Source organism: Littorina saxatilis, linkage group LG7 (assembly GCF_037325665.1).
Source record: "Littorina saxatilis isolate snail1 linkage group LG7, US_GU_Lsax_2.0, whole genome shotgun sequence".
NCBI classification, from domain to species: domain Eukaryota; kingdom Metazoa; phylum Mollusca; class Gastropoda; order Littorinimorpha; family Littorinidae; genus Littorina; species Littorina saxatilis.
Genome location: NC_090251.1, coordinates 58,157,473 through 58,183,645, shown reverse-complemented (window position 1 = coordinate 58,183,645; position 26,173 = coordinate 58,157,473). Strand labels below are relative to the sequence as shown.

At 46.2% G+C, this 26,173-nt stretch overlaps 1 protein-coding gene across 1 annotated transcript; it reads left to right on the top strand.

Annotated features, from left to right (window-relative positions):
• Positions 1-354: 354 nt before the first annotated feature.
• Positions 355-26,173, top strand: LOC138971900 (uncharacterized). Its single transcript, XM_070344738.1, has 9 exons — positions 355-503; positions 9,457-9,683; positions 11,795-11,933; positions 12,509-14,406; positions 15,012-15,060; positions 15,998-16,392; positions 19,645-19,799; positions 20,657-20,808; positions 22,911-26,173. The coding sequence occupies exons 1-9, from the start codon at positions 461-463 to the stop codon at positions 24,383-24,385; spliced, it is 4,533 nt and encodes a 1,510-aa protein (XP_070200839.1). The 5' UTR covers positions 355-460; the 3' UTR covers positions 24,386-26,173.

The window sequence follows — 26,173 nt, the reverse complement described above, 5'->3', positions numbered from 1 at the left end:
AAAGAAGGGGCACCAATAAGGCCTCGCGGCCTTCGGCTATAAACAAATATAGCCGCCCCTAGTATACTACTACTACTACTACTACTAGTTCTCACTGGATGTGTCACGTTCTACTTTCGTTTCCGGTATAGTTTCGTTTTTATTGGTGTCTGCGTGATCATTTCGGCAACTATTCTTCCGAGACTGTGCCCGTTGCTTTCTTTAACCCCTGTTAAAGTTTGAAAAGTGCCAGTGTTGTGTTTTTACAGTTACATCAGGGGTGTTTTGGGGTTAAACCATGGCAACCACGACTCGAGACCATGTATTGCATTTCGCGCGGAGTACGTCATCTCTCACGTGACTGTGTGACTTCCTGCGCCATATCTGGGAAAGAGCCTTTTTACATCGAGAGTGTTGTTCCCAACAGCCAAGGAAAAACAATGACGTAGGCTGTTTTTAATCGTACATCGAAGATCTTGAGATGTCAGCGGCTGAAGCGAGTCCTATCCTCATCCCGTCTGAAGGTAAGAAGCTACATGGTTTGTTACCAAAGCTCTCAAATCACTTTTCCTGCTCGTCGTGTAGCGCAGACGACCCAACATTCTTCGCTATCACTCAGTATCACTCAGTGAACTGGAAGTAGATACAGGTTTTCCTGGCTCAGTGTGATGACATTCGACATTATTACCCAAACGCGTAGGTTGCTTATAATTTATAAGAACAACTCAATCATGATTTTGTCAGATTTCGCCACGAAGTTCGATAGGAGGATCAGTGAACGTGCGAGCTTTGTATGCGAGGTTAGCAGGTGTTTTCATTCACCCCCTCCCCTCCCTTCTTCCGGCCAGGCAGCAGGCAGTTTTGGGCAGTCTGCATACATCAGTGGCCATTGTTCAAGTCGATGAATTTTCATTTTCTTGTCGTTCGGCCTGTATTCTTTCATTGATATTGTGGAAACAACTTCGGAATTATCAGATAGAAGATGCTTATGACCGAGTTGTTTATGCAGTCGGTAATGGTTGTGCCGTTGAGGTCGTTAGGGGCAGGGGCAGTGTGAGTTTGCTTCCTCTTTGCCTGGCAGTGGTAGGCCGCCTACGTGTGTCAGTGCTGTCACTTTCATCCTGTTCTCTCTACATTGCATGCAATTGCAAGCCATACACCAGGATACAGGTTTTCTCCAACATTCTATTTTGGTTAAACCAACCAAGAGATTACCAATGATTTGCAATTGTAAATTGCATCAATCAATCAATCAATCAATCAATGAAGCTTATATCGCGCATATTCCGTGGGTACACATTGCATGACATTGTTGCTGTAGCCCCGATAATAAATATAAAAAAACAAATGAAAAAAGACGAACCTTGGGTTTTAACCAACACCAAAGACAATTCATGCAAACTTTCAAAAGAAACCTCTTCATCATATTGATGTCTATGCACATTGTTGTACTATACCAGAGTTGTTTACAGGTCAAATAACTTGCGTTCTAACATTGTCACATCCGGAACAGGCAATACATTCAAACTTTCTGCAGACAAGGGTTGGAAACAATTCAAGTTGGAGGTTGACTTGAACCTTAATTTTAACAGATATCATCAATCAATATGAGGCTTATATCGCGCGTATTCCGTGGGTACAGTTCTAAGCGCAGGGATTTTTTTTTATATAATTTATATTGCCCACATATTCAAGGCGCAGGGATTAATTTATGCCGTGTGAGATGGAATTTTTTTACACAATACATCACGCATTCACATCGGCCAGCAGATCGCAGCCATTTCGGCGCATATCCTACTTTTCACGGCCTATTAATCCAAGTCACACGGGTATTTTGGTGGACATTTTTATCTATGCCTATACAATTTTGCCAGGAAAGACCCTTTTGTCAATCGTGGGATCTTTAACGTGCACACCCCAATGTAGTGTACACAAAGGGACCTCGGTTTTTCGTCTCATCCGAAAGACTAGCACTTGAACCCACCACCTAGGTTAGGAAAGGGGGGAGAACATTGCTAACGCCCTGACCCAGGGTCGAACTCGCTTCCGAGCGCAAGTGCGTTACCACTCGGCCACCCAGTCCTTGATCATGCCAGAAATGAACACTGAACACTAGCAAAGGAAAATAAACACCAACTACAGTCTACCAGATCAATTTGTGTAGCAGGCAAAAGGCTTATCTAGCCCACAGGTTGTATGATATGATTTTTTATGAGTCTTCTTTAAGCAGTTTATGTCTGTGTTACACGACACTTGAGATTGACGAAGTTCTCAAATGTTGTATAGTTGTGTTCTTTTATTCTACGTGGCCCGTCTTCACAGCAGCAGACAAAAACTCGTCAAATTGAGTTCGAGGATTTATTTAGCATTCCATACAGTGATACACGTATACATGTATACAACTGCACATCGTAGCAGAACTCAAAGTAGAAGCCTCTTTTAACATAAAAATTGCGCTGGCCTATATAGTAAATACTCAATCTCGAGAATATTCCAGACCGAACATGATAACAACTAAAATTAGATGAACCGTCCATGGACTAGAATAGTGACATTCTCTGTGACGTACATCAAAAGCGCCGACGCACTTAATCCGAGCGAACGCCACGAACCCACGACTCAAAACAACGTGGTAAACAACTTGTTTTGACAGGACTAGAAAGTTCACCTGCATTCTCGTCCAAACATAAATATTGTGTTTACAAAATATAATATCGGTACTTTCCCACAAAGTACAAATAAGTCAACTACATGCAACACACAAAACTGAACCAAAGTTCTGCTACGGCAGCGTTTCCTAACAGTCTGGCATCTTTGACAGACCTAGGGATGTAATATCTGTGTGCACACAATATGCACTATATGCCACATTGAGATTGTCTTACTGATAGTGATACTGATAGGTGTGATTTGTTATAACATGCATAATTAATTCTTCTTCTGCAGTCTGTGCTGATTTGGGGGGTGGGGGACTAATTTTGCACTCCAAATCCCACTCTTCACAGACTGCAGAGGAAGAATTAATTTTGTATGTCAGTTTCAAAATTATTTCAACAAAATTACTCTGTCAGCACAGAAAGTAGGGAATTGGGTCATTGCATTGTGTAGGGTTAAAGGTCATTGAATGTTGGTATGTGTTGAGGTGGAAGGATGATCTCAGTCCAAGGACAAGTCTAGACAGACCGGTGGTGTCAGTAGTAGTATGGTCAGTCTTGTCAGGTGTCAGTAGTAGTAGTAGTATGGTCAGTCTTGTCATTACTTTGGCTCAAAGCAGACACACTCAGAAAGGTCTAATTTTAACTTGATACATGTGGGAGAAAGAGAGAAAGTTGCTAACTGTTTAGATTGTACGCCAGCAGAGCCCCCTTTCAACTTGGAGACCTCCCAATTTAGACTTCCTCCATTTAATACCACTCCCCCCCCCCCCCCCCCCCCCCCCCTTTTACTCAGATGTTCTATTCATAACCTCTGTTAGACTGTAAATCTGCTTCCATTTTAAGAATCCCTCTACATTAAAAATTTAAATTAAAACCTGATTTTCTCAGAAGTTTGAAGGGGGGGGGGGGGGGGGGGGGGTGGTTGTACTGGGTAAGTTGAGGGTGTGACACTGGTAACAGGAGCTTTGTGTGTGGGTCCCAGTCCAAGATAATCAGTTGACTGCACACAAAATGCCACCAATCGCAGCCTTGTTCACTGAGAGCCAGCACAGGCACATGCTGTCAACATTCTCTCCACCAATCACTGCCTCGTTCACTGAGTACCAGCACAGGCACATGCTGTCAACATTCTCTCCACCAATCACTGCCTCGTTCACTGAGTACCAGCACAGGCACATGCTGTCAACATTCTCTCCAACTGGAATGCTTGCACAGCAATTTTACAGATCATCAAGAGCAGGCATAGACTGCTCAACATCATGATTAATTTCTTCCAACTGTCAATAATATATCATGACAGATTTGACATTTGTATAGGTTGTGCCAGCAGCTGATGCTATGAGGGTCGATCCTTTCCAAGGGTGTATTCAGCACAGTTTTATCGATGATTGAGTTCTATTATCTAAGGCTTAAAGGCGATTCAGTCAGAAGAATTGTTCCTACGAGCCGATCGCTGATCAACTTGTAGGCAATCCCTTGTCACACGATTGACGAACAATAAGTCCACGAGCAAGGCGCAAGTGACGCATCACATTGAACACGAGCAAGGCGCAAGTGACCCATCACATTGAACACGAGCAAGGCGCAAGTGACACATCACATTGAACACGAGCAAGGCGCAAGTGACACATCACATTGAACACGAGCAAGGCGCAAGTGACACATCACATTGAACACGAGCAAGGCGCAAGTGACACATCACATTGAACACGAGCAAGGCGCAAGTGACACATCACATTGAACACGAGCAAGGCGCAAGTGACACATCACATTGAACACGAGCAAGGCGCTAGTGACACATCACATTGAACACGAGCAAGGCGCAAGTGACGCATCACATTGAACACAACAAGTGACGCATCACATTGAACACGAGCAAGGCGCAAGTGACGCATCACATTGAACACAACAAGTGACGCATCACATTGAACACGAGCAAGGCGCAAGTGACACATCACATTGAACACGAGCAAGGCGCAAGTGACGCATCACATTGAACACAACAAGTGACGCATCACATTGAACACGAGCAAGGCGCAAGTGACACATCACATTGAACACGAGCAAGGCGCAAGTGACACATCACATTGAACACGAGCAAGGCGCAAGTGACACATCACATTGAACACGAGCAAGGCGCAAGTGACACATCACATTGAACACGAGCAAGGCGCAAGTGACACATCACATTGAACACGAGCAAGGCGCAAGTGACACATCACATTGAACACGAGCAAGGCGCAAGTGACGCATCACATTGAACACAACAAGTGACGCATCACATTGAACACGAGCAAGGCGCAAGTGACACATCACATTGAACACGAGCAAGGCGCAAGTGACACATCACATTGAACACGAGCAAGGCGCAAGTGACGCATCACATTGAACACAACAAGTGACGCATCACATTGAACACAACAAGTGACGCATCACATTGAACACAACAAGTGACGCATCACATTGAACACAACAAGTGACGCATCACATTGAACACGAGCAAGGCGCAAGTGACGCATCACATTGAACACAACAAGTGACGCATCACATTGAACACAAGTGACGCATCACATTGAACACGAGCAAGGCGCAAGTGACGCATCACATTGAACACAACAAGTGACGCATCACATTGAACACGAGCAAGGCGCAAGTGACGCATCACATTGAACACGAGCAAGGCGCAAGTGACGCATCACATTGAACACGAGCAAGGCGCAAGTGACGCATCACATTGAACACGAGCAAGGCGCAAGTGACACATCACATTGAACACGAGCAAGGCGCAAGTGACACATCACATTGAACACAACAAGTGACGCATCACACTGAACACAACAAGTGACGCATCACATTGAACACAACAAGTGACGCATCACACTGAACACGAGCAAGGCGCAAGTGACGCATCACATTGAACACGAGCAAGGCGCAAGTGACGCATCACACTGAACACAACAAGTGACGCATCACATTGAACACAAGTGACGCATCACATTGAACACGAGCAAGGCGCAAGTGACGCATCACATTGAACACAACAAGTGACGCATCACATGGAACTTGAGCAAGGCGCAAGTGACGCATCACATTGAACATGAGCAAGGCGCAAGCGACGCATCACACTGAACACAACAAGTGACGCATCACATTGAACACAACAAGTGACGCATCACATTGAACACGAGCAAGGCGCAAGTGACGCATCACATTGAACACAACAAGTGACGCATCACATGGAACTTGAGCAAGGCGCAAGTGACGCATCACATTGAACATGAGCAAGGCGCAAGCGACGCATCACACTGAACACAACAAGTGACGCATCACATTGAACACAAGTGACGCATCACATTGAACACGAGCAAGGCGCAAGTGACCCATCACATTGAACACGAGCAAGGCGCAAGTGACGCATCACATTGAACACAACAAGTGACGCATCACATTGAACACAACAAGTGACGCATCACATTGAACACAACAAGTGACGCATCACATTGAACACGAGCAAGGCGCAAGTGACGCATCACACTGAACACAACAAGTGACGCATCACATTGAACACAACAAGTGACGCATCACATTGAACACAACAAGTGACGCATCACACTGAACACAACAAGTGACGCATCACATTGAACACAACAAGTGACGCATCACATTGAACACAACAAGTGACGCATCACACTGAACACATCAAGTGACGCATCACATTGAACACAACAAGTGACGCATCACACTGAACACAACAAGTGACGCATCACACTGAACACAACAAGTGACGCATCACACTGAACACAACAAGTGACGCATCACATTGAACACAACAAGTGACGCATCACACTGAACACAACAAGTGATGCATCACACTGAACACAACAAGTGACGCATCACACTGAACACAACAAGTGACGCATCACATTGAACACAACAAGTGACGCATCACATTGAACACAACAAGTGACGCATCACATTGAACACAACAAGTGACGCATCACATTGAACACAACAAGTGACGCATCACACTGAACACAAGTGACGCATCACACTGAACACAAGTGACGCATCACACTGAACACAACAAGTGACGCATCACATTGAACACAACAAGTGACGCATCACATTGAACACAACAAGTGACGCATCACATTGAACACAACAAGTGACGCATCACATTGAACACAACAAGTGACGCATCACATTGAACACAACAAGTGACGCATCACATTGAACACAACAAGTGACGCATCACACTGAACACAACAAGTGACGCATCACATTGAACACAACAAGTGACGCATCACATTGAACACAACAAGTGACGCATCACATTGAACACAACAAGTGACGCATCACACTGAACACAACAAGTGACGCATCACACTGAACACAACAAGTGACGCATCACACTGAACACAACAAGTGACGCATCACACTGAACACAACAAATGACGCATCACACTGAACACAACAAGTGACGCATCACACTGAACACAACAAGTGACGCATCACACTGAACACAACAAATGACGCATCACACTGAACACAACAAATGACGCATCACATTGAACACAACAAATGCACTGCGCGAGACCAGTCGCTATTTTGGAGACGCGGGTTCTGCTAATGTTCCAACACTTTTACTTTTAAGTTCTTGAAAGTAAAACTCTTCGAATCTTGTGCAAATCTTGACAAGCCTTGGGAAACACGACTGGTAAAACACCAATAAAAGACTGTAGGGTGAGCCACTATGCTTGAAAACCACGATTTGGAGGACGCTTTTCATTCTCTGGCTCAGCAGATTTCGATTCGCGGTGACTATCGTCTGCTATAATAAAAATAATAATGCAAACTTTTATAGCGCTATTCTAGAAAAATGTCTACTCTTAGCGCTTTACAATACATACATCGACCAAGCATACTATACACGCACAGGCAAAGAAACCGACCAAACATAACCAACAAACTATACATGCACAGGCAAAGAAAGCGACCAAACATACAATACACGCACAGGCAAGATAACGACCAAACATAAACAAACATACTATGACCAAACATAACCAACATACTATACGCGCGCAGGCAAAGAGAACAATCAGCACATGTAATAATTACTGACAACTAATAATGCAGGCATACAATGACAGTCCAATACACAGCCTAAGCACAAGAACCACAGTAGGCTTCTATATAAAAACGTGTCAACGGTACTATTTACACACACACAAACAGTGCTGACACAAAGCGCAGAAAATATATATACACGTTATTTTAGGCGCTAGGTAGGGGGTGAGGTGGGGCGGGATGGGGTGGGTGGGGAGATGCTGGGGGGGAAATCACTTGCGCTGAAAGAGGTGTGTTTTGAGATTTGTCTTGAATGTAGTGAGAGAATCTGTGTGTCTGAGAGGCAGTGGTAATCTATTCCAGGTCACAGGGGCTTGATAGGCGAAGGACCTCTCGCCACATGTCTTTGTTTGCACTGTGGGGAGTCGGAAGAGTCGAGTGTCGGCGGCGGAGCGAAGCTGACGAGAGGGGGTGTAGAGATTGAGGAGTTCTGACAAGTATTCTAGCCATGCTATGTCGTCTGCTTCGATCGACTCGACAACACTAAGCTTACCACCACTCGCACTGACACTGTCCACATTCGCGGTGTTGCCGTCATTTTGTCCGGAATCTGACTTACCTTGGCGAAGGGTAGCAAACCTTGGCCAATTTAGGTTTTTTTCTTTTTTGGTTGCGACATGATGTTCAAATCCAAATAGAAAGCACTGACTGACTGATAAACTATCGCGAACTGGCGGACGCAAACACAAAGAGTGTCGTTTCCCTTGTCCAAGGGAAACCACTCTGGCATCTATATTTTCATCAATGGCTTCCGTTCAAAACATTAATGTTTCGTTTTTGGTATTCGCGAAGAAAATAAACGTCAGTCAGTTGACTTAGTACATCGGCGCGGCAGCAGTTTTAGTAATCAAAGCCTGACCAATAAAAACAACTGGACAGACGTTGGCCGATTCAGGCGAATACTCTTCGGATATATATATCATTTTCTGTGTTTTTATTAGAAAAATGTGTCCTAACCTAAAATGATGTGCCCTAACAAATGATCTTTGGTGTTTCTAACAAAAACACCAGTGCATAGAAGTGAGAAGATTGTTCATGTCCCACTTTCAAGCGCCATTTTGAGACCATGCTTCGATAAACAAAAATATTTAAAAAATTCACAAACACAACTTTTTTTGCAAACACGTTTTTATTTCATCAGACACAGTTGTCATACATCACATGAAACCATCAACTGAGTCCAAGGCTTTGTGAGAGCAAGTTTATAGACCAGCAAAGTTAGTCACTCACTGATTTTGTAAAGTTCTGTTACCCAGTATCACGGACGTGCACATATCTAATATTGCAATAGTTCATAAAAAGAAAACCATGGTTACTGGCCAAACATTGGAGCATTTAAGGAATCTGTCAACAGGTGACCAACATGTGTATGTGTGTCATGAGTAAGTGTGTGTGTGAATAGCAGTGTGTCTAATTGTGTTTGCCATGGGTGTGTGTGAGTGTGTGTGTCATGTTTGTGTGTGTGGTGAGTGTGTCTGTGTGTGTGGGCCGTGTTTGTGTGCACCATGGGTGTGTGTGGTGAGTGTGTCTGTGTGTGTGTGCACCATGGGTGTGTGTGGTGTGTGTGTGTGGGCCGTGTTTGTGTGTGTGGGCCGTGTTTGTGTGCACCATGGGTGTGTGTGTGTGGTGTTTGTGCGGGTGTGTGTGTGACAATGTAGCTGACAGCCCTATCCACTCTCTCTGTATTCAGATGAGGATTTTGAGGACGGGGAGGAGCTCCAGTACATCAAGGAGGAAAAGGCCCCGCCCATCACCATCGACGAGACCGAGGATCAGGATGACATCATCTTCGTCTCCACCTGCCCCCCACCTCCCCCCACCCCCTCCTGGGATGACTCGCTGGGCATCGCTGACGTCCACCTGGGCACCTTTGACCACCTGGGGCTAGGCACCTCCCCCGCCCCCTCCTGTTCACAGGTAGGACACGCTCACCTTTGCAGGGTTTGTACAGCTGCTTGAAAGTGCTTGAATTTGGAGGGGTCAATTTTAAGTCATTGAAAGTCCTTGAAAACTTGCCAAAGTCATTGAAAGTCCTTGAAAACTTGCCAAGGTCATTGAAAACTTGCCATGGTCATTGAAAGTCCTTGAAAACTTGCCATGGTCATTGAAAGTCCTTGAAAACTTGCCATGGTCATTGAAAGTCCTTGAAAACTTGCCAAGGTTATTGAAAGTCCTTGAAAACTTGCCAAGGTCATTGAAAGTCCTTGAAAACTTGCCAAGGTCATTGAAAGTCCTTGAAAACTTGCCATGGTCCTTCTAAGTCCTTAAAAAACGGTGCTGACTGATTGCAGAGCAACTACCCTCAGTGGACAATTGCAAGGTGTCATTGTATTCAAACTACAAGGGTCAAGGTCAACAGTTAGCTACCGTCCCTTCTTTGATTGAAATCTGCGTGTGAGGAGAAGAAAGAGGGTGTCTTTTTGATGCCCCTGCATCTTAATCCTGATCTGGAAGTATTACATTGCTCGCCTCAGAAGTAAGGGGGTGCTTGATTTTTTTGGTTCAAAAGGTATTGTGTGTCCTTGAAAAATCCTTGCATTTTTGGACCCAAAATGTGTTTGAACCCTCCCTTTGTATTCAGTGTTGAAAAAAATCATGACTGGCCATGGTTCTTGCCGGTGATATGGAAGATTTTGGAAGCTAAGTTCATTCTCTGTAGCATAGGTGTTTGTTTAATAATTCTCCCATTTACTGTCAATTTGTGGCTGGGAGAAGTTCAAAGCCTTTGCTTTTTGGTTGTTTTTGTTTGAGGCCGACGGATTAACTCAATGATTTTATATCACTTATTGCGCCTTGTGTTATCTATTTTCCGTTCTCCTGTGTGTGTGTAGATGGGGGACATGACTAGTGTTGACTATTGTCTGTCTCCTGTGTGTGTGTAGATGGGGGACATGACTAGTGTTGACTATTGTCTGTCTCCTGTGTGTGTGTGGATGGGGGACATGACTTGTGTTGCCTATTGTCTGTCTCCTGTGTGTGTGTGGATGGGGGACATGACTTGTGTTGCCTATTGTCTGTCTCCTGTGTGTGTGTGTAGATGGGGGACATGACTTGTGTTGACTATTGTCTGTCTCCTGTGTGTGTAGATGGGGGACATGACTTGTGTTGACTATTGTCTGTCTCCTGTGTGTGTAGATGGGGGACATGACTTGTGTTGACTATTGTCTGTCTCCTGTGTGTGTAGATGGGGGACATGACTTGTGTTGACTATTGTCTGTCTCCTGTGTGTGTGTGTAGATGGGGGACATGACTTGTGTTGACTATTGTCTGTCTCCTGTGTGTGTAGATGGGGGACATGACTAGTGTTGACTATTGTCTGTCTCCTGTGTGTGTAGATGGGGGACATGGCTTGTGTTGACTATTGTCTGTCTCCTGTGTGTGTGTAGATGGGGGACATGACTTGTGTTGACTATTGTCTGTCTCCTGTGTGTGTGTAGATGGGGGACATGACTAGTGTTGACTATTGTCTGTCTCCTGTGTGTGTGTAGATGGGGGACATGACTAGTGTTGACTATTGTCTGTCTCCTGTGTGTGTGTAGATGGGGGACATGACTTGTGTTGACTATTGTCTGTCTCCTGTGTGTGTGTAGATGGGGGACATGACTTGTGTTGACTATTGTCTGTCTCCTGTGTGTGTGTAGATGGGGGACATGACTTGTGTTGACTATTGTCTGTCTCCTGTGTGTGTGTAGATGGGGGACATGACTTGTGTTGACTATTGTCTGTCTCCTGTGTGTGTGTAGATGGGGGACATGACTTGTGTTGACTATTGTCTGTCTCCTGTGTGTGTGTGTAGATGGGGGACATGACTTGTGTTGACTATTGTCTGTCTCCTGTGTGTGTAGATGGGGGACATGACTTGTGTTGCCGATTGTCTGTCTCCTGTGTGTGTGTAGATGGGGGACATGACTTGTGTTGACTATTGTCTGTCTCCTGTGTGTGTAGATGGGGGACATGACTCTGTCTCCTGTGTGTGTAGATGGGGGACATGACTTGTGTTGACTATTGTCTGTCTCCTGTGTGTGTAGATGGGCGACATGCACCACATCCTGAACGACAGCCTGCCACCCTCGGTGGCTGTGGGTGCGGCCGACCTTCCGTCCCTCGGGTCAGTGTTCCCTCCCCTGGACACTGCCAAGATGACCGGCTCACACCTGTCTGCAGCGGGTGAGGCCATTCATCACAAGCTTTCTGTTTTTACTTTAGATTAAAAGGTTTGATCCTCTGTCTCTGTTGCCACTCAGATCTCAGGTGTTTGTGGTCGGAATGAGCTGAAATTCAGCGTGTAGCTTGTTCAAATGGAAAACTGCGGCTTTGGAGCTGTAAGCAACATTCCTCACAGGTTAAAGCCTTTTATTTCAGTGAGTGCTGAACAAAACACACCAAAGAAAATCTGTAGAAACGGCCTTGACACTTTGGAAAAACATTCTTCCTGTTTTCCTGATGTTTGATTCTTTATTTCAAATCTTGTAATATTGTTTCATTTTGCAGTTTGAATTTTTTTTTTATTGAACTTTCTTGGTAGGTTGGAACCCCCAATTTTTAAGACCCCCCCCTCCCTTTGCGACCTTACAACCTCTGTTATTACCTACATGTTAGGACTTACTCCTTTATAATATAAAACCTTTTAGGACGGGTGTCGCTGACTTTCTCAGATATGTGTAGGTCTTAAAAGATGGTTCCACTGTATTTTATCTTTACTGTTCTCCTATTTGACCATTGTCCACTGCCATGCGTGACAGGTCTGTTGTCCAGCGCTGGGGTCCCCAACTTGACTGGCGTCCAGCTTCACCCGGTGACCAGTGGCTCCCTCCCCGCCACCTCCCTCCCCTCTGACATCAAATCTCAGTCCGGCACAACTCCGGCCGATCGTGTAGCGGTGGAAGACAAGAGGTCAAGGTCATCGGGCCCCAGCACAAAACTCGTCACCCTGTCCTGTTTGACTTCTGCCACCCTGACCCCTGTGGCCTTGACCCCTATGGATAAGGTGTCGCTTAGGAAGACGATCAAGCCAGGTAGGAAGACTCTTCCTCAGTACTTCAGTGACAGCGACAGTGACAGTGACAGTAGTTCTGGCGACACGACGGACGGAGAGAGCGGTGCTGACAGTGGAGGGGTGGCGGGTGGCGGTAAGAACTCATCGTGTCCCGCCTCTAAGACGCTCCTATGGCGCTTGACCGGTGCTACCAGCATGACCAAGGGTCAGGCAGGGTCAAGGTCCGCCAGTGGCAGTGGGGGGATTCCAGGCTCCTCTCCTGCGGTCGGTCAATCGGCCACGTCCCAGGGAGTGAGTGCCGCGTCCAGCCCTACAGCTAGCAACATTCCACCACCCTCCTCCTCGTCCCCCTCCTCCTCTGCTCGCTACGCCGTCACCCTGGCCAGCTGGCTGGAGCAAGCACTCCCAGCATGCCCCAGCAGCGTGGCTCAGCGCTCCCCCACAGTGCAGACAGCCGCCCACAACGTGTTCAAGCTCACCACCGCCAACCATTCGTCGTCATCTGTGATACAAGCCCCTGACCATGTTGGTGCTACATCCACTGCCTCAATGTCTTTCAGCTCCACTGACTCCATGCAATCCTCTCCTCGCATCAACGCTCTCGCTCCATCCCACAGTGACACCTCCAGTCGTATCATCGCTGTCGCTTCATCATCCACTGACAGTGTCAGTCGTGTGAACACTCTCTCTTCATTGCCCAGTGACAGTGTCGGTGCCACTAGCAGTGGTAGCCAGGGCGGCGTTGCCATGGTCGCACACAGTTTGGACTCATCAGTGCGGGTAACGGTGCAGCAAGCACTAGTCCAGTCGTCCACAGCCAGCTCTAGCCTCTGCTCGACACACACCCACACCCAGCTCAACGGCAGACAGACAGCAAACTGCTCGGGGCAGCAGCAGGCCGGTAGCAGTGCAGGTTCAGACTGTGGCATGATGGGAGTGTGTATGCAGCCCAAAGACACTCAGGACTTTTTCGACAAGCTGCTGGGTGACTGTAATTCCATCCTGTCGTGCAACTCGGTGCCGTCAAGCTTTGGCTCTTCACCTTCTGTCAGCAGCGCTGCTTCCACTTTGTTTGGCCCGGCTGGTGTGAAGCCGCCTGCGTCAAACACGGGGACCGTGGTGGGCGGTGGAACAGTGAAGCGGCCCAACCCCAGCTCTCTCAGTTCCCTCAACAATTCCAGCTTGCCTCCCAGGAAACGAGTGCGCCCTCCTCTGATGCACAGTGCATCTTTCAGCACCAGCACAGCCCCTCCTTCCGCTCTACCCCCCACCCCCCCGGTCACCTCCCAGCCCTCTGCTAGCAGCGGTCAGGATTCAGGCAGTGCTTCCAAGCCCCCGAACCCCTTGGCTCGAAGCTGTTCTTACCCCGCCACCACCCAGCTGGCCGACTCCTCGCGTAGTCAGTGGGGTGTAAGCGGCATGTCTACCTCCGGTGCTGCCAAGGGGGCGGGGTCTGTGTCTCTGCCCAGTACTTCCGGCGTCGCTATGGCGATGGGGGCTGAATGCAGCAAGTGTCAGATGCGGGAGGGTGAGAGGACGGGGGAGGGGGGCGAGTGCAAGCTATCACTGTGCCCCCACAGTCATGCGGCGTGCGGTCGCTGTCTGATGGTGCAGGCTCGCCGCGTCCTGTCCGGCAAACAGAAGGTGAAGAGGCTGACCGCTCATGGACACAGACACTCACACGGACACGCACGCACGCACACTCACACACACACTTTCGCGCACACACACATACCTACTGCTTTACACGCAAACAAACACAGACAGACTGATTGCTTGAGTTGAGACACTCACACACAGAAAGAGACACTCCTTGACAGACACACAGACAGATTGACTGCTTTACACACAAACCAACACAGACAGACATACTTCTTGACATACAAACAGACACGCAGACACACTCCTTAACACACAAACCGACACAGATAGACACAGCCTGAGCGACCGACTACTTGGGAGATATAGAAAACTACAGGAATTTATTCAATGTATTTTTTTTATGTGGTCTTTTTATTCTTCAACGTTTACAGTGTACAGTCAGTGTTTCATCAAGGTTTTACTATGACATCACAAAACCAGAATCCTACCAAAAGACATAAAATAATGAAATGTTGCTTCTTGAAACTGACACAAACTGTAGCATATGAAATGGCACAGTATTCCTGAGATATGTGATGAAAAGCTGCTTTTGTGTTCCACGATGTGTGTGACTTATGTTGAACACAAAGTGTTGTGATATTTTGCAGGAAACTTTGCAGTGTATCGTGGTGGCCTGCAGCACCTTCTACACAATCAGTAAGTCAACAGTCTTCACTAGTCTCACTTCCTTACTCTGCTTTTGCTTGAAACACGTGTAGTTGGAATGGTTGACAGGCAGGTATATTTAGAAAATGATTTGTTCATTTCAATGCTTGTTATTCTCTATGTTCATTTCAATGCTTGTTATTCTCTGTTCATTTCAATGCTTGTTGTTCTCTATGTTCATTTCAATGCTTGTTATTCTCTATGTTCATTTCAATGCTTGTTATTCTCTATGTTCATTTCAATGCTTGTTATTCTCTATGTTCATTTCAATGCTTGTTATTCTCTATGTTCATTTCAATGCTTGTTATTCTCTATGTTCATTTCAATGCTTGTTATTCTCTATGTTCATTTCAATGCTTGTTATTCTCTATGTTCATTTCAATGCTTGTTATTCTCTATGTTCATTTCAATGCTTGTTATTCTCTATGTTCATTTCAATGCTTGTTATTCTCTATGTTCATTTCAATGCTTGTTATTCTCTATGTTCATTTCAATGCTTGTTATTCTCTATGTTCATTTCAATGCTTGTTATTCTCTATGTTCATTTCAATGCTTGTTATTCTCTATGTTCATTTCAATGCTTGTTATTCTCTATGTTCATTTCAATGCTTGTTATTCTCTATGTTCATTTCAATGCTTGTTATTCTCTATGTTCATTTCAATGCTTGTTATTCTCTATGTTCATTTCAATGCTTGTTATTCTCTATGTTCATTTCAATGCTTGTTATTCTCTATGTTCATTTCAATGCTTGTTATTCTCTCAGGTGCCAGGAGGCTGGTTCCACATAAATCTCACTCTATTGCTTATTTCACATGCATATAGAGCGCTTACTTCTATTTGTTTCTCGGATACCCTTTGTCTGTTGTTGCAGATGAACTGTGGAACTCTCTGATCCCTTTGTTTCTCATGTACCCTTTGTTGTTGCAGATGAACTGCGGAACTCTCTGCCGTCTCTGATCGTGGAGATTCTCCAGGAGCGATTGGACCAGGAGTTTGTGGAGATCATCGACAACATGATGACACACAAGGCCGACGCTCACTCTGCCGACAGACTGCCCTCACACAGACACAAAGCTCAGCGCACCAAATCTCACCAATCAAAACGCTGTCGCACTTTTCTCAGGTCCAGCTCAGAGACCGACGAGGACAGTTTCTACGACAACGATGATTCGGGAAGTGAAATGCCGGCAGAGTGTTTCGACGGTGATTGTGACGAATTCTCGGACGGTGACCCCTTCTGCGGTGAGGTGGGGCCAGGGGGCAGACAGGGGGAGAAGAGGGAGGACTTTCCTGACCACTGGAGCAGGATGGACAATAGTAAGGTGAGGTATTGACTGGAGCAGGATGGACAATAGTAAGGTGAGGTATTGACTGGAGCAGGATGGACAATAGTAAGGTGAGGTATTGACTGGAGCAGGATGGACAATAGTAAGGTGAGGTATTGACTGGAGCAGGATGGACAATAGTAAGGTTGACTGGAGCAGGATGGACAATAGTAAGGTGAGGTATTGACTGGAGCAGGATGGACAATAGTAAGGTTGACTGGAGCAGGATGGACAATAGTAAGGTGAGGTATTGACTGGAGCAGGATGGACAATAGTAAGGTGAGGTATTGACTGGAGCAGGATGGACAATAGTATGGTGAGGTATTGACTGGAGCAGGATGGACAATAGTAAGGTGAGGTATTGACTGGAGCAGGATGGACAATAGTAAGGTGAGGTATTGACTGGAGCAGGATGGACAATAGTAAGGTGAGGTATTGACTGGAGCAGGATGGACAAGAGTAAGGTGAGGTATTGAGCTACGGTGGATTCCCCCCTTTAACCTCCGCCGGTGGTCGTGGGTCCGTGTGGACCCAAAAGCGTGTTTAATTGCAAGTATCTCTTGAACTAGTTGGAGTTTTTTTAATGAGCTTTTAAAGGTCCTTGTCTACATTTTATACTGAAATCGCCATTTGACCATTAAAATGCAGAGTCTATTATCTACAAATATCAACAATACACCCCCTTTCGATCAGGAAAGACGAAGCCAGTGTAGCCGTTTGAAAATTCATTGTAGTATTCCAGCGTAGTACTCATAGTAGGATATATCCTTATTTGGAAAATGCCAAGCGCAAAACTCCTCTCAAATCCCGTGCATTTCGTGCGTTTAAAAAAAAGCGTGGACAGCGCTCCAGTGTCAAACTGTTGCTGCACTTGTTTGGGCGTGGCTATAAGCATAGTGACATGAATTTGAGCGGTCAGTATTTTTAGGCAAAGCACATGTTCTCGGCAAACAGAAAACAAAATATTGGAAGCGTGAGTCACGCTACCCAAAAATAAAATCTTTTTTTACATATATTTTTTTTTCTATAACTTTTTTCCCCATGGTTCATTCATCATCTGACATAACTTTATAGCGAAATCTAACCATAAGATTATTGAAAAAAAGCAAAAATGTAGACGACCACCTTTAACACTATTGTGACTAGCACTGCCACGGCGTTGACGTCCTGCCTGCCCAAGCTTGCCACCAAGAAACTTACCAAAAATCAGTAACTGTAAAGAAATCTGTCTAGCAAGCTTGAATTAAGTCCAATCACCACCAAATTTTTTGTACTAATTAAAAAATGGATGCCCAGTTCAGTCGTGCTATTTATAAGTTTGTCACGCGATTTGTTTTAGCAAAGGGGGGGTGAAAGGGGGATAATTTGTGTTTTTTAACGTTTTTTTGTGTGTGTTTTCTTTTCCACTGCTTTTTTAAAAGTTATTTTTTAACAGAAAGTATTATAAATAATTTTATAACCAAACAAGGTGTAAAACCTATGAATTAGCTGAAATATTGTTAAAATTCTACACAGAAATAAGGAGACAGTACAAAGAAAAAAAAACAAGCAAATCCCGCATTCACTCACAGCATCCTGACTCAAATGAAACAAAACTGTGACACTCACCAAATGATGTCTAGGTAATCCATATTGAATATAAGTCACATTTTCACAACAAAGTCCCAACTGTACACCTATGAACATTTCCAAAAAGATTAGGACGCTCCAGCCATCCATTGTTATCAGTGCTGCCACGCCCCCCTTGCAACTACACATTCGAAGATTCATGCAGTGCCACCCTAACACGTGTAGTTTGCCGACTCATACTAGCAACACTGAACAGGACTGTTTCTTCCTCAATATCACTGCTATTATCGCTTTCTTGAGGCGAAAACAACACGTCGGAATCATGATCTACAGGGTCCTCAAGATCCAACATCCGGAGAATCTCCTCCCGTGACAAGGCTCGCCTTCGATTCATTTTTTTTCTCGAAAAAACCACACAAATCAGGCTAATTTTACATATGGCGGAAGGGCACGCAAAGTGTGTCAAGGGAAACGACTCAATTTACTGCAAGCTTCAAAAACCGGGAAGCAGTCACGAGTCGTGTACCCTGTATGGCTGTTACTGATTTATAAGCGTCCCGTCCATGGGCGTGTCAGCGCTGTTACTGATTTATCAGTGTCCCGTCGCGAAAGTGTTAAGAATGCCTCAAAAGCTCATGTCCTAAAAGATCATTACATTTCAGCGAGAAGTAATTAAAAAAACAAAGGTCAAATTTAGACTACAAACGGAAGACATCGTGGGGCCATGCAGACCCATGTTTCTCAAAGAAGGAAAAGCGTGCATCCCCTTCCGTAGACGTCGTGGGTCCGCACGGCGTCTACAGAAGGGTATGCACGTTTTTCCTTCTTTGAGAAGCATGGGTCCACACGGCCCCACGATGTCTTCTGTGTGTAGTCGATAACCCGGCCTGGCGAAGATTAAGACCTCCAACAATCTTCAATATTAAGGACTTCAAAAAGAGGGAAGTTTAAAATGGAGGTAATTTTCCAGAAGCTATGAGTAGGTACAGAAAATCTAGAAAAAAGTGAGGTCTTAGATGAGTCTTAGAGTAAGGGATCTTAAAAGGTGAGTCTTATGTAACCGAGTGCCGAAACACTACGATCACCTCGGGAGGCGAAGTGCAATCAAACAGGATTGAAAATGTTAGGGCTAATTTCTTAGCCCTATAAAAACTGTTATGCAAACCCGAAGGTTTCCATGAACATACAGACAATCGGAAACCACCAGACCCCATCACAAACAGAATTCCACAATCCACCGGTGTTGACTTAAAGGCCAACAATTTGGGTGCAGAGTCTGCTGTGAAAGGAGCGGTAGCCTCCCCTGTCACACTTAAAGTAAGGGATCTTAAAAGGTGAGTCTTAAAGTAAGGGATCTTGAAAGGAGGGTTGTACAAGTGTGGGCAGAACAAAGTCAGGACTTTAAGTGGTAATGGTGCCAGGAAAGTCAGGTAGGATGGATAACGGTAGTGTAAGTAGTTGTTGAAGCAGGATTTGACTCAAGACTCAAAATGTTTCTGTCCTTTTAAAAACGAGGAACAAGGCACAGTACAATTCTTGCATACGTGTAGCAATGTCCCATGACTGCAAGGACAATGCTAGGCCACAACAGCTCTAAGTAAAGTATTGCATTATAAATCAGTAATCCACTGTAGTGTATTGTATTGTATTGTCTTATAAGTGAGTGCGTTGTGCCGACAGAACCTGGTGGAGGTGGTGGGGGTGCCCCTGGAACCCGACTCTGACGAGTACATCAACGTCGCCGTGCGATTCCACGAACACCTCTTCTTCCCCGCAACCGACATCACCAGGATTGTTCGCATCCAGAACCCCTACCTGTGGAAGTCCTACGCTCTGTGAGTGGCTTTATTTACAACATGCAGTAGGGTTGGGACTTAGCACATGGGGGCCGCCATTAGTAGTCTCGACTTTCCACTTTGTCGGGGGACAACAAACTTCCAGTTCTTTTCGACAAGAATTAAGAAAAGCGTCGTCACAGTTGCATCAAATGTATGATTACGTCATGTTTTTTTTACAAAGGGACGTAATCCCTTCTCATTTTCTCCTAATCTGAAAGTGATTGGGAATCGGTCGCTGTCCCTGCGTTAGGCCAAATAAAAATATATGTTGGTTTAGGGTAATGCGACCCCAACAAATAGGGTCAGTAGGTCGGCTTTTAAAAAAAAATTTTTTTTAGAAATAAACAAAAGTGTAAATACTAACTTTTGGGGGGGGGGGGGGGGGGGCCTTAGAAGCTAGAATTTGTGGGCACTACTTTAGCGACTGAAAAGTTCCGAACGCTCAAATGTACGAAATATACATCTCTGGAGCAGACAACACAGACATCATGCGTTTAAAGTAACAACTATAGGTTTCAACACATAAAATCCATGAGTTCAGTTGACATCTGAATCAAAATCTACCTTGTACAAACCTTCAGCGCGAGCAAGGTGGCAAGGCTAGTAACTCTCATACTTTGTGTAGAGACTACAGTTGTTCCCTTCATGCAAGTCTGGAACTGGCTTTATTCTCTACCTGTGGTTCATGCAAGTCTGGAACTGGCTTTATTCTCTACCTGTGGTTCATGCAAGTCTGGAACTGGCTCTATTCTCTACCTGTGGTTCATGCAAGTCTGGAACTGGCTTTATTCTCTACCTGTGGTTCATGCAAGTCTGGAACTGGCTTTATTCTCTACCTGTGGCTGTGGTTGCAGGAAGAAGGAGCAGATGATCCAGGAGAACGACAAGATGGCGGTGAAGGAGTACCAACTGTTTCACGGCACCAAAGGCAACACGGTGGAGGCCATCTGTCGCCGGGGCTTCGACTGGCGCTTCTGCGGCAAGCACGGCACTGCCTATGGTCACGGTGAGGATGCCACACAATACTTTTATTTTATACACAGTGCTGCAACATCCAGGTTAACGTGTGTCTGTGTGTGGTTATGTGTGTGTGTCTGAGTGGTTGTGTGTGTGTGAGTGGTTGTGTGTGTGTGAGTGGTTGTGTGTGTGTGAGTGGTTGTGAGTGGTTGTGTGTGAGTGGTTGTGTGTGTGTGAGTGGTTGTGTGTGTGTGAGTGGTTGTGTGTGTGTGAGTGGTTGTGTGTGTGTGAGTGGTTGTGTGTGTGTGAGTGGTTGTGTGTGTGTGAGTGGTTGTGTGTGTGTGAGTGGTTGTGTGTGTGTGAGTGGTTGTGTGTGTGTGTGTGTCTGAGTGGTTGTATGTGTGTCTGAGTGGTTGTGTGTGTGAGTGGTTGTGTGTGTGTGAGTGGTTGTGTGTGTGTGTGTCTGAGTGGTTGTGTGTGTGTGAGTGGTTGTGTGTGTGTGAGTGGTTGTGTGTGTGTGAGTGGTTGTGTGTGTGTGAGTGGTTGTGTGTGTGAGTGGTTGTGTGTGTGTGAGTGGTTGTGTGTGTGTGTGTGTCTGAGTGGTTGTGTGTGTGTGAGTGGTTGTGTGTGTGTGAGTGGTTGTGTGTGTGTGAGTGGTTGTGTGTGTGTGTGAGTGGTTGTGTGAGTGGTTGTGTGTGTGTGTCTGAGTGGTTGTGTGTGTGTCTGAGTGGTTGTGTGAGATGTTGGTTTAAGCGTGTTTTTATTAATTTTCTTGTATACACGTTTTAAACAGTAACAACATTAAGAACGTTAACAAGCAGGCTGCTTATGGACACGTTCTAAAACTGATAATCAATACACATTCTGATAACAAGACATGGCGAACAAGTGATAACTTCAACCCTTTTCTTTCAAAATATTACATATTTTATACAAAAAAAGAGAGAGAAGAGAGAGAGAACGAACGAACGAACGAACTTTATTACTCAAGGATGGAGATTTTAGGCTCACGCCTAGTCTTACAATCTGTCCCTGCTAAACTAAGACATAAAAATAAAGACAATAAAAGGACAATTGTCAATCGCAATCATACAGTATTACTAATTACAACATTACCTATACGAATGCATGAGAGAGAGAGAGAGAGAGAGAGAGAGAGAGAGAGAGAGAGAGAGAGAGAGAGAGAGAGAGAGAGAGAGAGAGAGAGAGAGAGAGAGAGAGAGAGAGAGAGAGAGAGAGAGAGAGAGAGAGAGAGAGAGAGAGAGAGAGAGAGAGAGAGAGAGAGAGAGCTAGCTAGCTAGCTAGCTTTGCTACATCTATTGCAGTCACTGTTAATATAATATCAGCCGAAGCGATCAGTTGACATAACATAATCTTGTACAACAGAAAATATTTTCGTGTTCAAAAGTATAGTTAATTCAGTATTTCCAAACAAGTGTTTTGCGGTCCAGAACGTGCGATGGCAGACTATTGAATAAAATGGTTCTATGTTCTTTAAATTTGGGACAATGTAACAAAAAGTGTTCAGCATCTTCCGGGCATACTCCACACGTGCATTCTAAATTATCAGAGAGGTGTCGGTTAACAGGGTCTTGTTGCAAATCGCTCATATTTAATCTCAACCTGCTGTGAAATACCTGTGCCTTGCGGTTGCCTAAATAATAATACTGTGGAACAACAACATCTCCATTGGTCAAGTATCTTTTAAATTCACCAACTGACTGCGTTTGTCGTATATTTTCTGGAAGATTATTCCACAAAGCTGTCGTTGAAGGAAAAAATGAAGATTTACATAACTCACTTCTGCATAATGGAACCTTACGTTCAAGAGGGCATCGTCTGTGGTAAGGATTTACATCAGAAACCCGGACCGGCAGTTTGGAATATAAATATTCTGAGTGTGTGTGTGTGTGTGTGTGTGTGTGTGTGTGTGTGTGTGTGTGTGTGATTATGTGTGTATGTGAGTGGTCATGTGTGTGTGTGTCTGAATGATTATGTGTGTGTGTGAGTGTGTTTGCCATACAAAAACATCATCTTAATTAAGATAATGGGAAAGTGTTGACATGCTATGGTATCTATGTGCAGGTTGTGTTGACAAGCTGTGGTATCTATGTGCAGGTTGTGTTGACAAGCTATGGTATCTATGCGCAGGTTGCTACTTCGCGGGGGACAGCTATTACTCCAACACTTACACTGATCGCACAAACGCTCCGGCCACCGGCGCCGAGTTTCTCAAGTCCATCATGCAGCTGACCGCCACTCAGACCACTCCCCCCTCCCCCTCCAGCATCGCCCCCACCCCCCAGCCTCCGCCCCACTCGGGCTCACAGAGAAGCGGCCCGCCCCCCCTGCTGATCCAGGGGGGCAGCTCTCTGTCGGCAGCCAGCAGAGGCGGGCTGAAGAAACTGCTGCCGCTGCTGAAGAGTGGACTGCACACCAAGCAGACGCTGCTGGCCCAGCTGCTCAAGAAGAGAGCTCTGCTGCAGACTGCCGCCAATAGTTCTGTGTCCTCCCTGCAGTCCTCGGCCCAGCTGTCTGCTCAGCCATCTGCTCACTCGTCGGCTCATCTGCCGGCTCAGTTGTCAGCGGCTCAGTGTCAGGCCGTGACAGGACAACCAGGGGGTGGATTACCACAGCACCAAATAGCAGTGTCAGCGTCAGCAATACCCCAGCAGGCGCACTCCCAGCCCCACTCTCAGTCACACTCCCAATCTCACTCCCAGCACCTCTCCCAGCTCCACTCCCTCTCCCAGCCCCCTCCTCAACTGCACCAGTACGGCCACTACTCCCTGTTGCCGGGGTCCAAGCGAGCGCGGCCGACCCAAGCCGCCTCCGCACAGCCCGTCCCGCTGGGTCACCACAGCAACCCCGCCCCGCAGAGCCTCCATCACGGTCAGCTGCAGCCACTGCCCCCCATGGGGACGTCACCGCCGGGCCACAAACCTCACCCTGGATTCAGCTCGGGCGGCAAACCTGGATTCTTCTCCCCGCCAGGCAAGAAGTACTCGGGGCGGGCACCGGCCGGCTACAGCGCGGGGTCGCAGCCTCCCGGTGGCAAAGCGGTGCTAGCACAGCTGGTGCCGGGTCAGCCAGGCGGTGCGGTGATGGGGAACCAGGCAGGAGGCGGGGGTCTGATGGTGCCCATGTACGGAACCGGTCTGTCTACCAGTCTGTCCAGCGCTGTGGCTCTGCTGACCGCCAGCTCCGTATCCAGCGCCCCCAACAACAGCGGCTATCTACTGCTAGCCGCTCCCGCTCCCGCCCCCTCCCTGGGCCCCCTGCATCCCCCCTTGCTGACCCAGCCCCCCCACCTGCCCCCCAAAACGTCCTCCTGGCACTCGGCCCTCACCTCCTCCCCCTCGGGCCAGGCGCTGGACCTGCGTAAGTCTGGGGCGTCCAGTCCGCGCTACATGTTCCTGGCCAAGGTGCTCACTGGCCGGGCCACTGGGGGTCAGCCAGAGTTCCGGCGACCCCCGCCCCTTGACCTCCTCGACCCCCTGGGGCGCTGCTACGACTCGTGCGTGGACAACATCTACCATCCCCGCATCTGGGTGGTCTTCGACAGCACACAGGCCTACCCCGAGTACGTCATCGAGTATATCGTCAACGACGACCTCTACCGCTAGACTCGAGAACAGCACGCAGGCCTATCCCGAGTACGTCATCGAGTATATCGTCAACGACGACCTCTACCGCTAGACTCTAGAACAGGATACGCAGGCCTACCCCGAGTACGTCTTCGAGTATATCGTCAACGGCGACCTCTACCGCTAGACTCTAGAACAGCACGCAGGCCTACCCCGAGTACGTCATCGAGTACATTGTCAACGACGACCTCTACCGCTAGACTCTAGAAGTAGAACAGCACGCAGGCCTATCCTTAGTATGTCATCGAGTATATACCGTCAACGACGACCTCTACCGCTAGACTCTAGAACAACACGCAGGCCTATCCCGAGTACGTCATTGAGTACATCGTCAATGACGACCTCTACTGCTAGACTCTAGAACAGCACACAGGCCTACCCCGAGTGTGTCATCGAGTACATCGTCAACGACGACCTCTACCGCTAAACTCTAGAACAGCACACAGGCCTATCCCGAGTACGTCATCGAGTACATCGTCAACGACGACCGACCGTCAGACCGACTGACCTCTACCGCTAGACTCTACAACAAGAACTTGTTCCGCCATATAGCATAACCGCCATTTGTCAGTTTGCACACCAGGACAATTACCAACGGCTGTTATGCTGAATGGCGAAATAAATTTTTGTTCTTCTTGTTCTTGTTCTTCTATTTGATAAGACTGTTATGCTAACGATTTGATAGACTTATGCCGACGATGTAATAGACTGCTATGCTGACTTTTTGGTAATGAACTGTTAAATGTTATGCTGACTATTTAATAGTGTTATAGTTTTTGCTGATGGTGCAGTGTGAATAAAAACGGCTGTGCGATATGTTAACTTGGGGTGTGTCATTTTCTTCACATTACTTTTCAATGAGGAACACAAGCTCAAGACTTTTTTTTTTATAGTTGGTTCATGAAATATGTACGGTGCAATGTGTAAACCTGAGGTCATCTTTTGTTTGATTTAAAAAATTACTCTTGTGATTTTATTAATATTTTACTTCTCACATAGTGGTTAATTTTGTTGTCTGCAACGTGTAGAGTGTTCCTCTTGCTGCCTGGTGCGCAAGGCCAACACACACACACATGCACTGATGCACACACACGCAAACACACACACTCACATGCACGCTTACACACACACACACACATGCACACTACATTAGGCTCAGAACCCTCAAGTTATCGGATACATACCCCTTCACCTCTCCAGTGGAGCAAGTTGACACAAAAGTAGCCTTTGCACAAAGTAATGAATGGGTCAGGTGTGGCTGTTTTACAGGTTACGTGGCGTGAATGTTACGAACTATTATTCCACCTTAGCTTTTCCAAGAAAGTAAGTGAAAAGTTCAAAACACTGAGTGGTTTATCTCGTGTGAAATTGATTTTCACACCATCATGTGAGGAAGCAGGAATGGATTGCACATTGAAAAGAAAGTCTCTCCTGTCAATAAATATGTGAATATAAGAATGTGTGACACAAGGTTGAGGGTGTGTCTATGATATGTGCACTTTGATCATGGCTGTGGACTGTATAATCCTGAGTGCTGTCGCCTGACCATCAAACCTTTCATAATAATCTGAGTTTTGTAAAGATTTTGTATGTATAGCGTGTGTATATACTTGACGCTGGAGTAGGCTAATGATAAAACCCTTTGTGTTTTGTATTTTATATGCATGCTTTTGTGATGCTTGTAGTTGCAGACAGGAGAGTAGACAGAAATTGAACAATCCAATCAGCACTTTGTTTTGGCTGTTTCTCTATGTTGCTTGGGGAGAG

Coding starts and splice junctions, on each gene's coding strand:
- LOC138971900 (XM_070344738.1), top strand. CDS start 461: ATGTCAGCGGCTGAAGCGAGTCCTATCCTCATCCCGTCTGAAG. Junction 504..9,456: donor TATCCTCATCCCGTCTGAAG/GTAAGAAGCTAC, acceptor CTCTGTATTCAG/ATGAGGATTTTGAGGACGGG. Junction 20,809..22,910: donor CGGCACTGCCTATGGTCACG/GTGAGGATGCCA, acceptor ATCTATGCGCAG/GTTGCTACTTCGCGGGGGAC.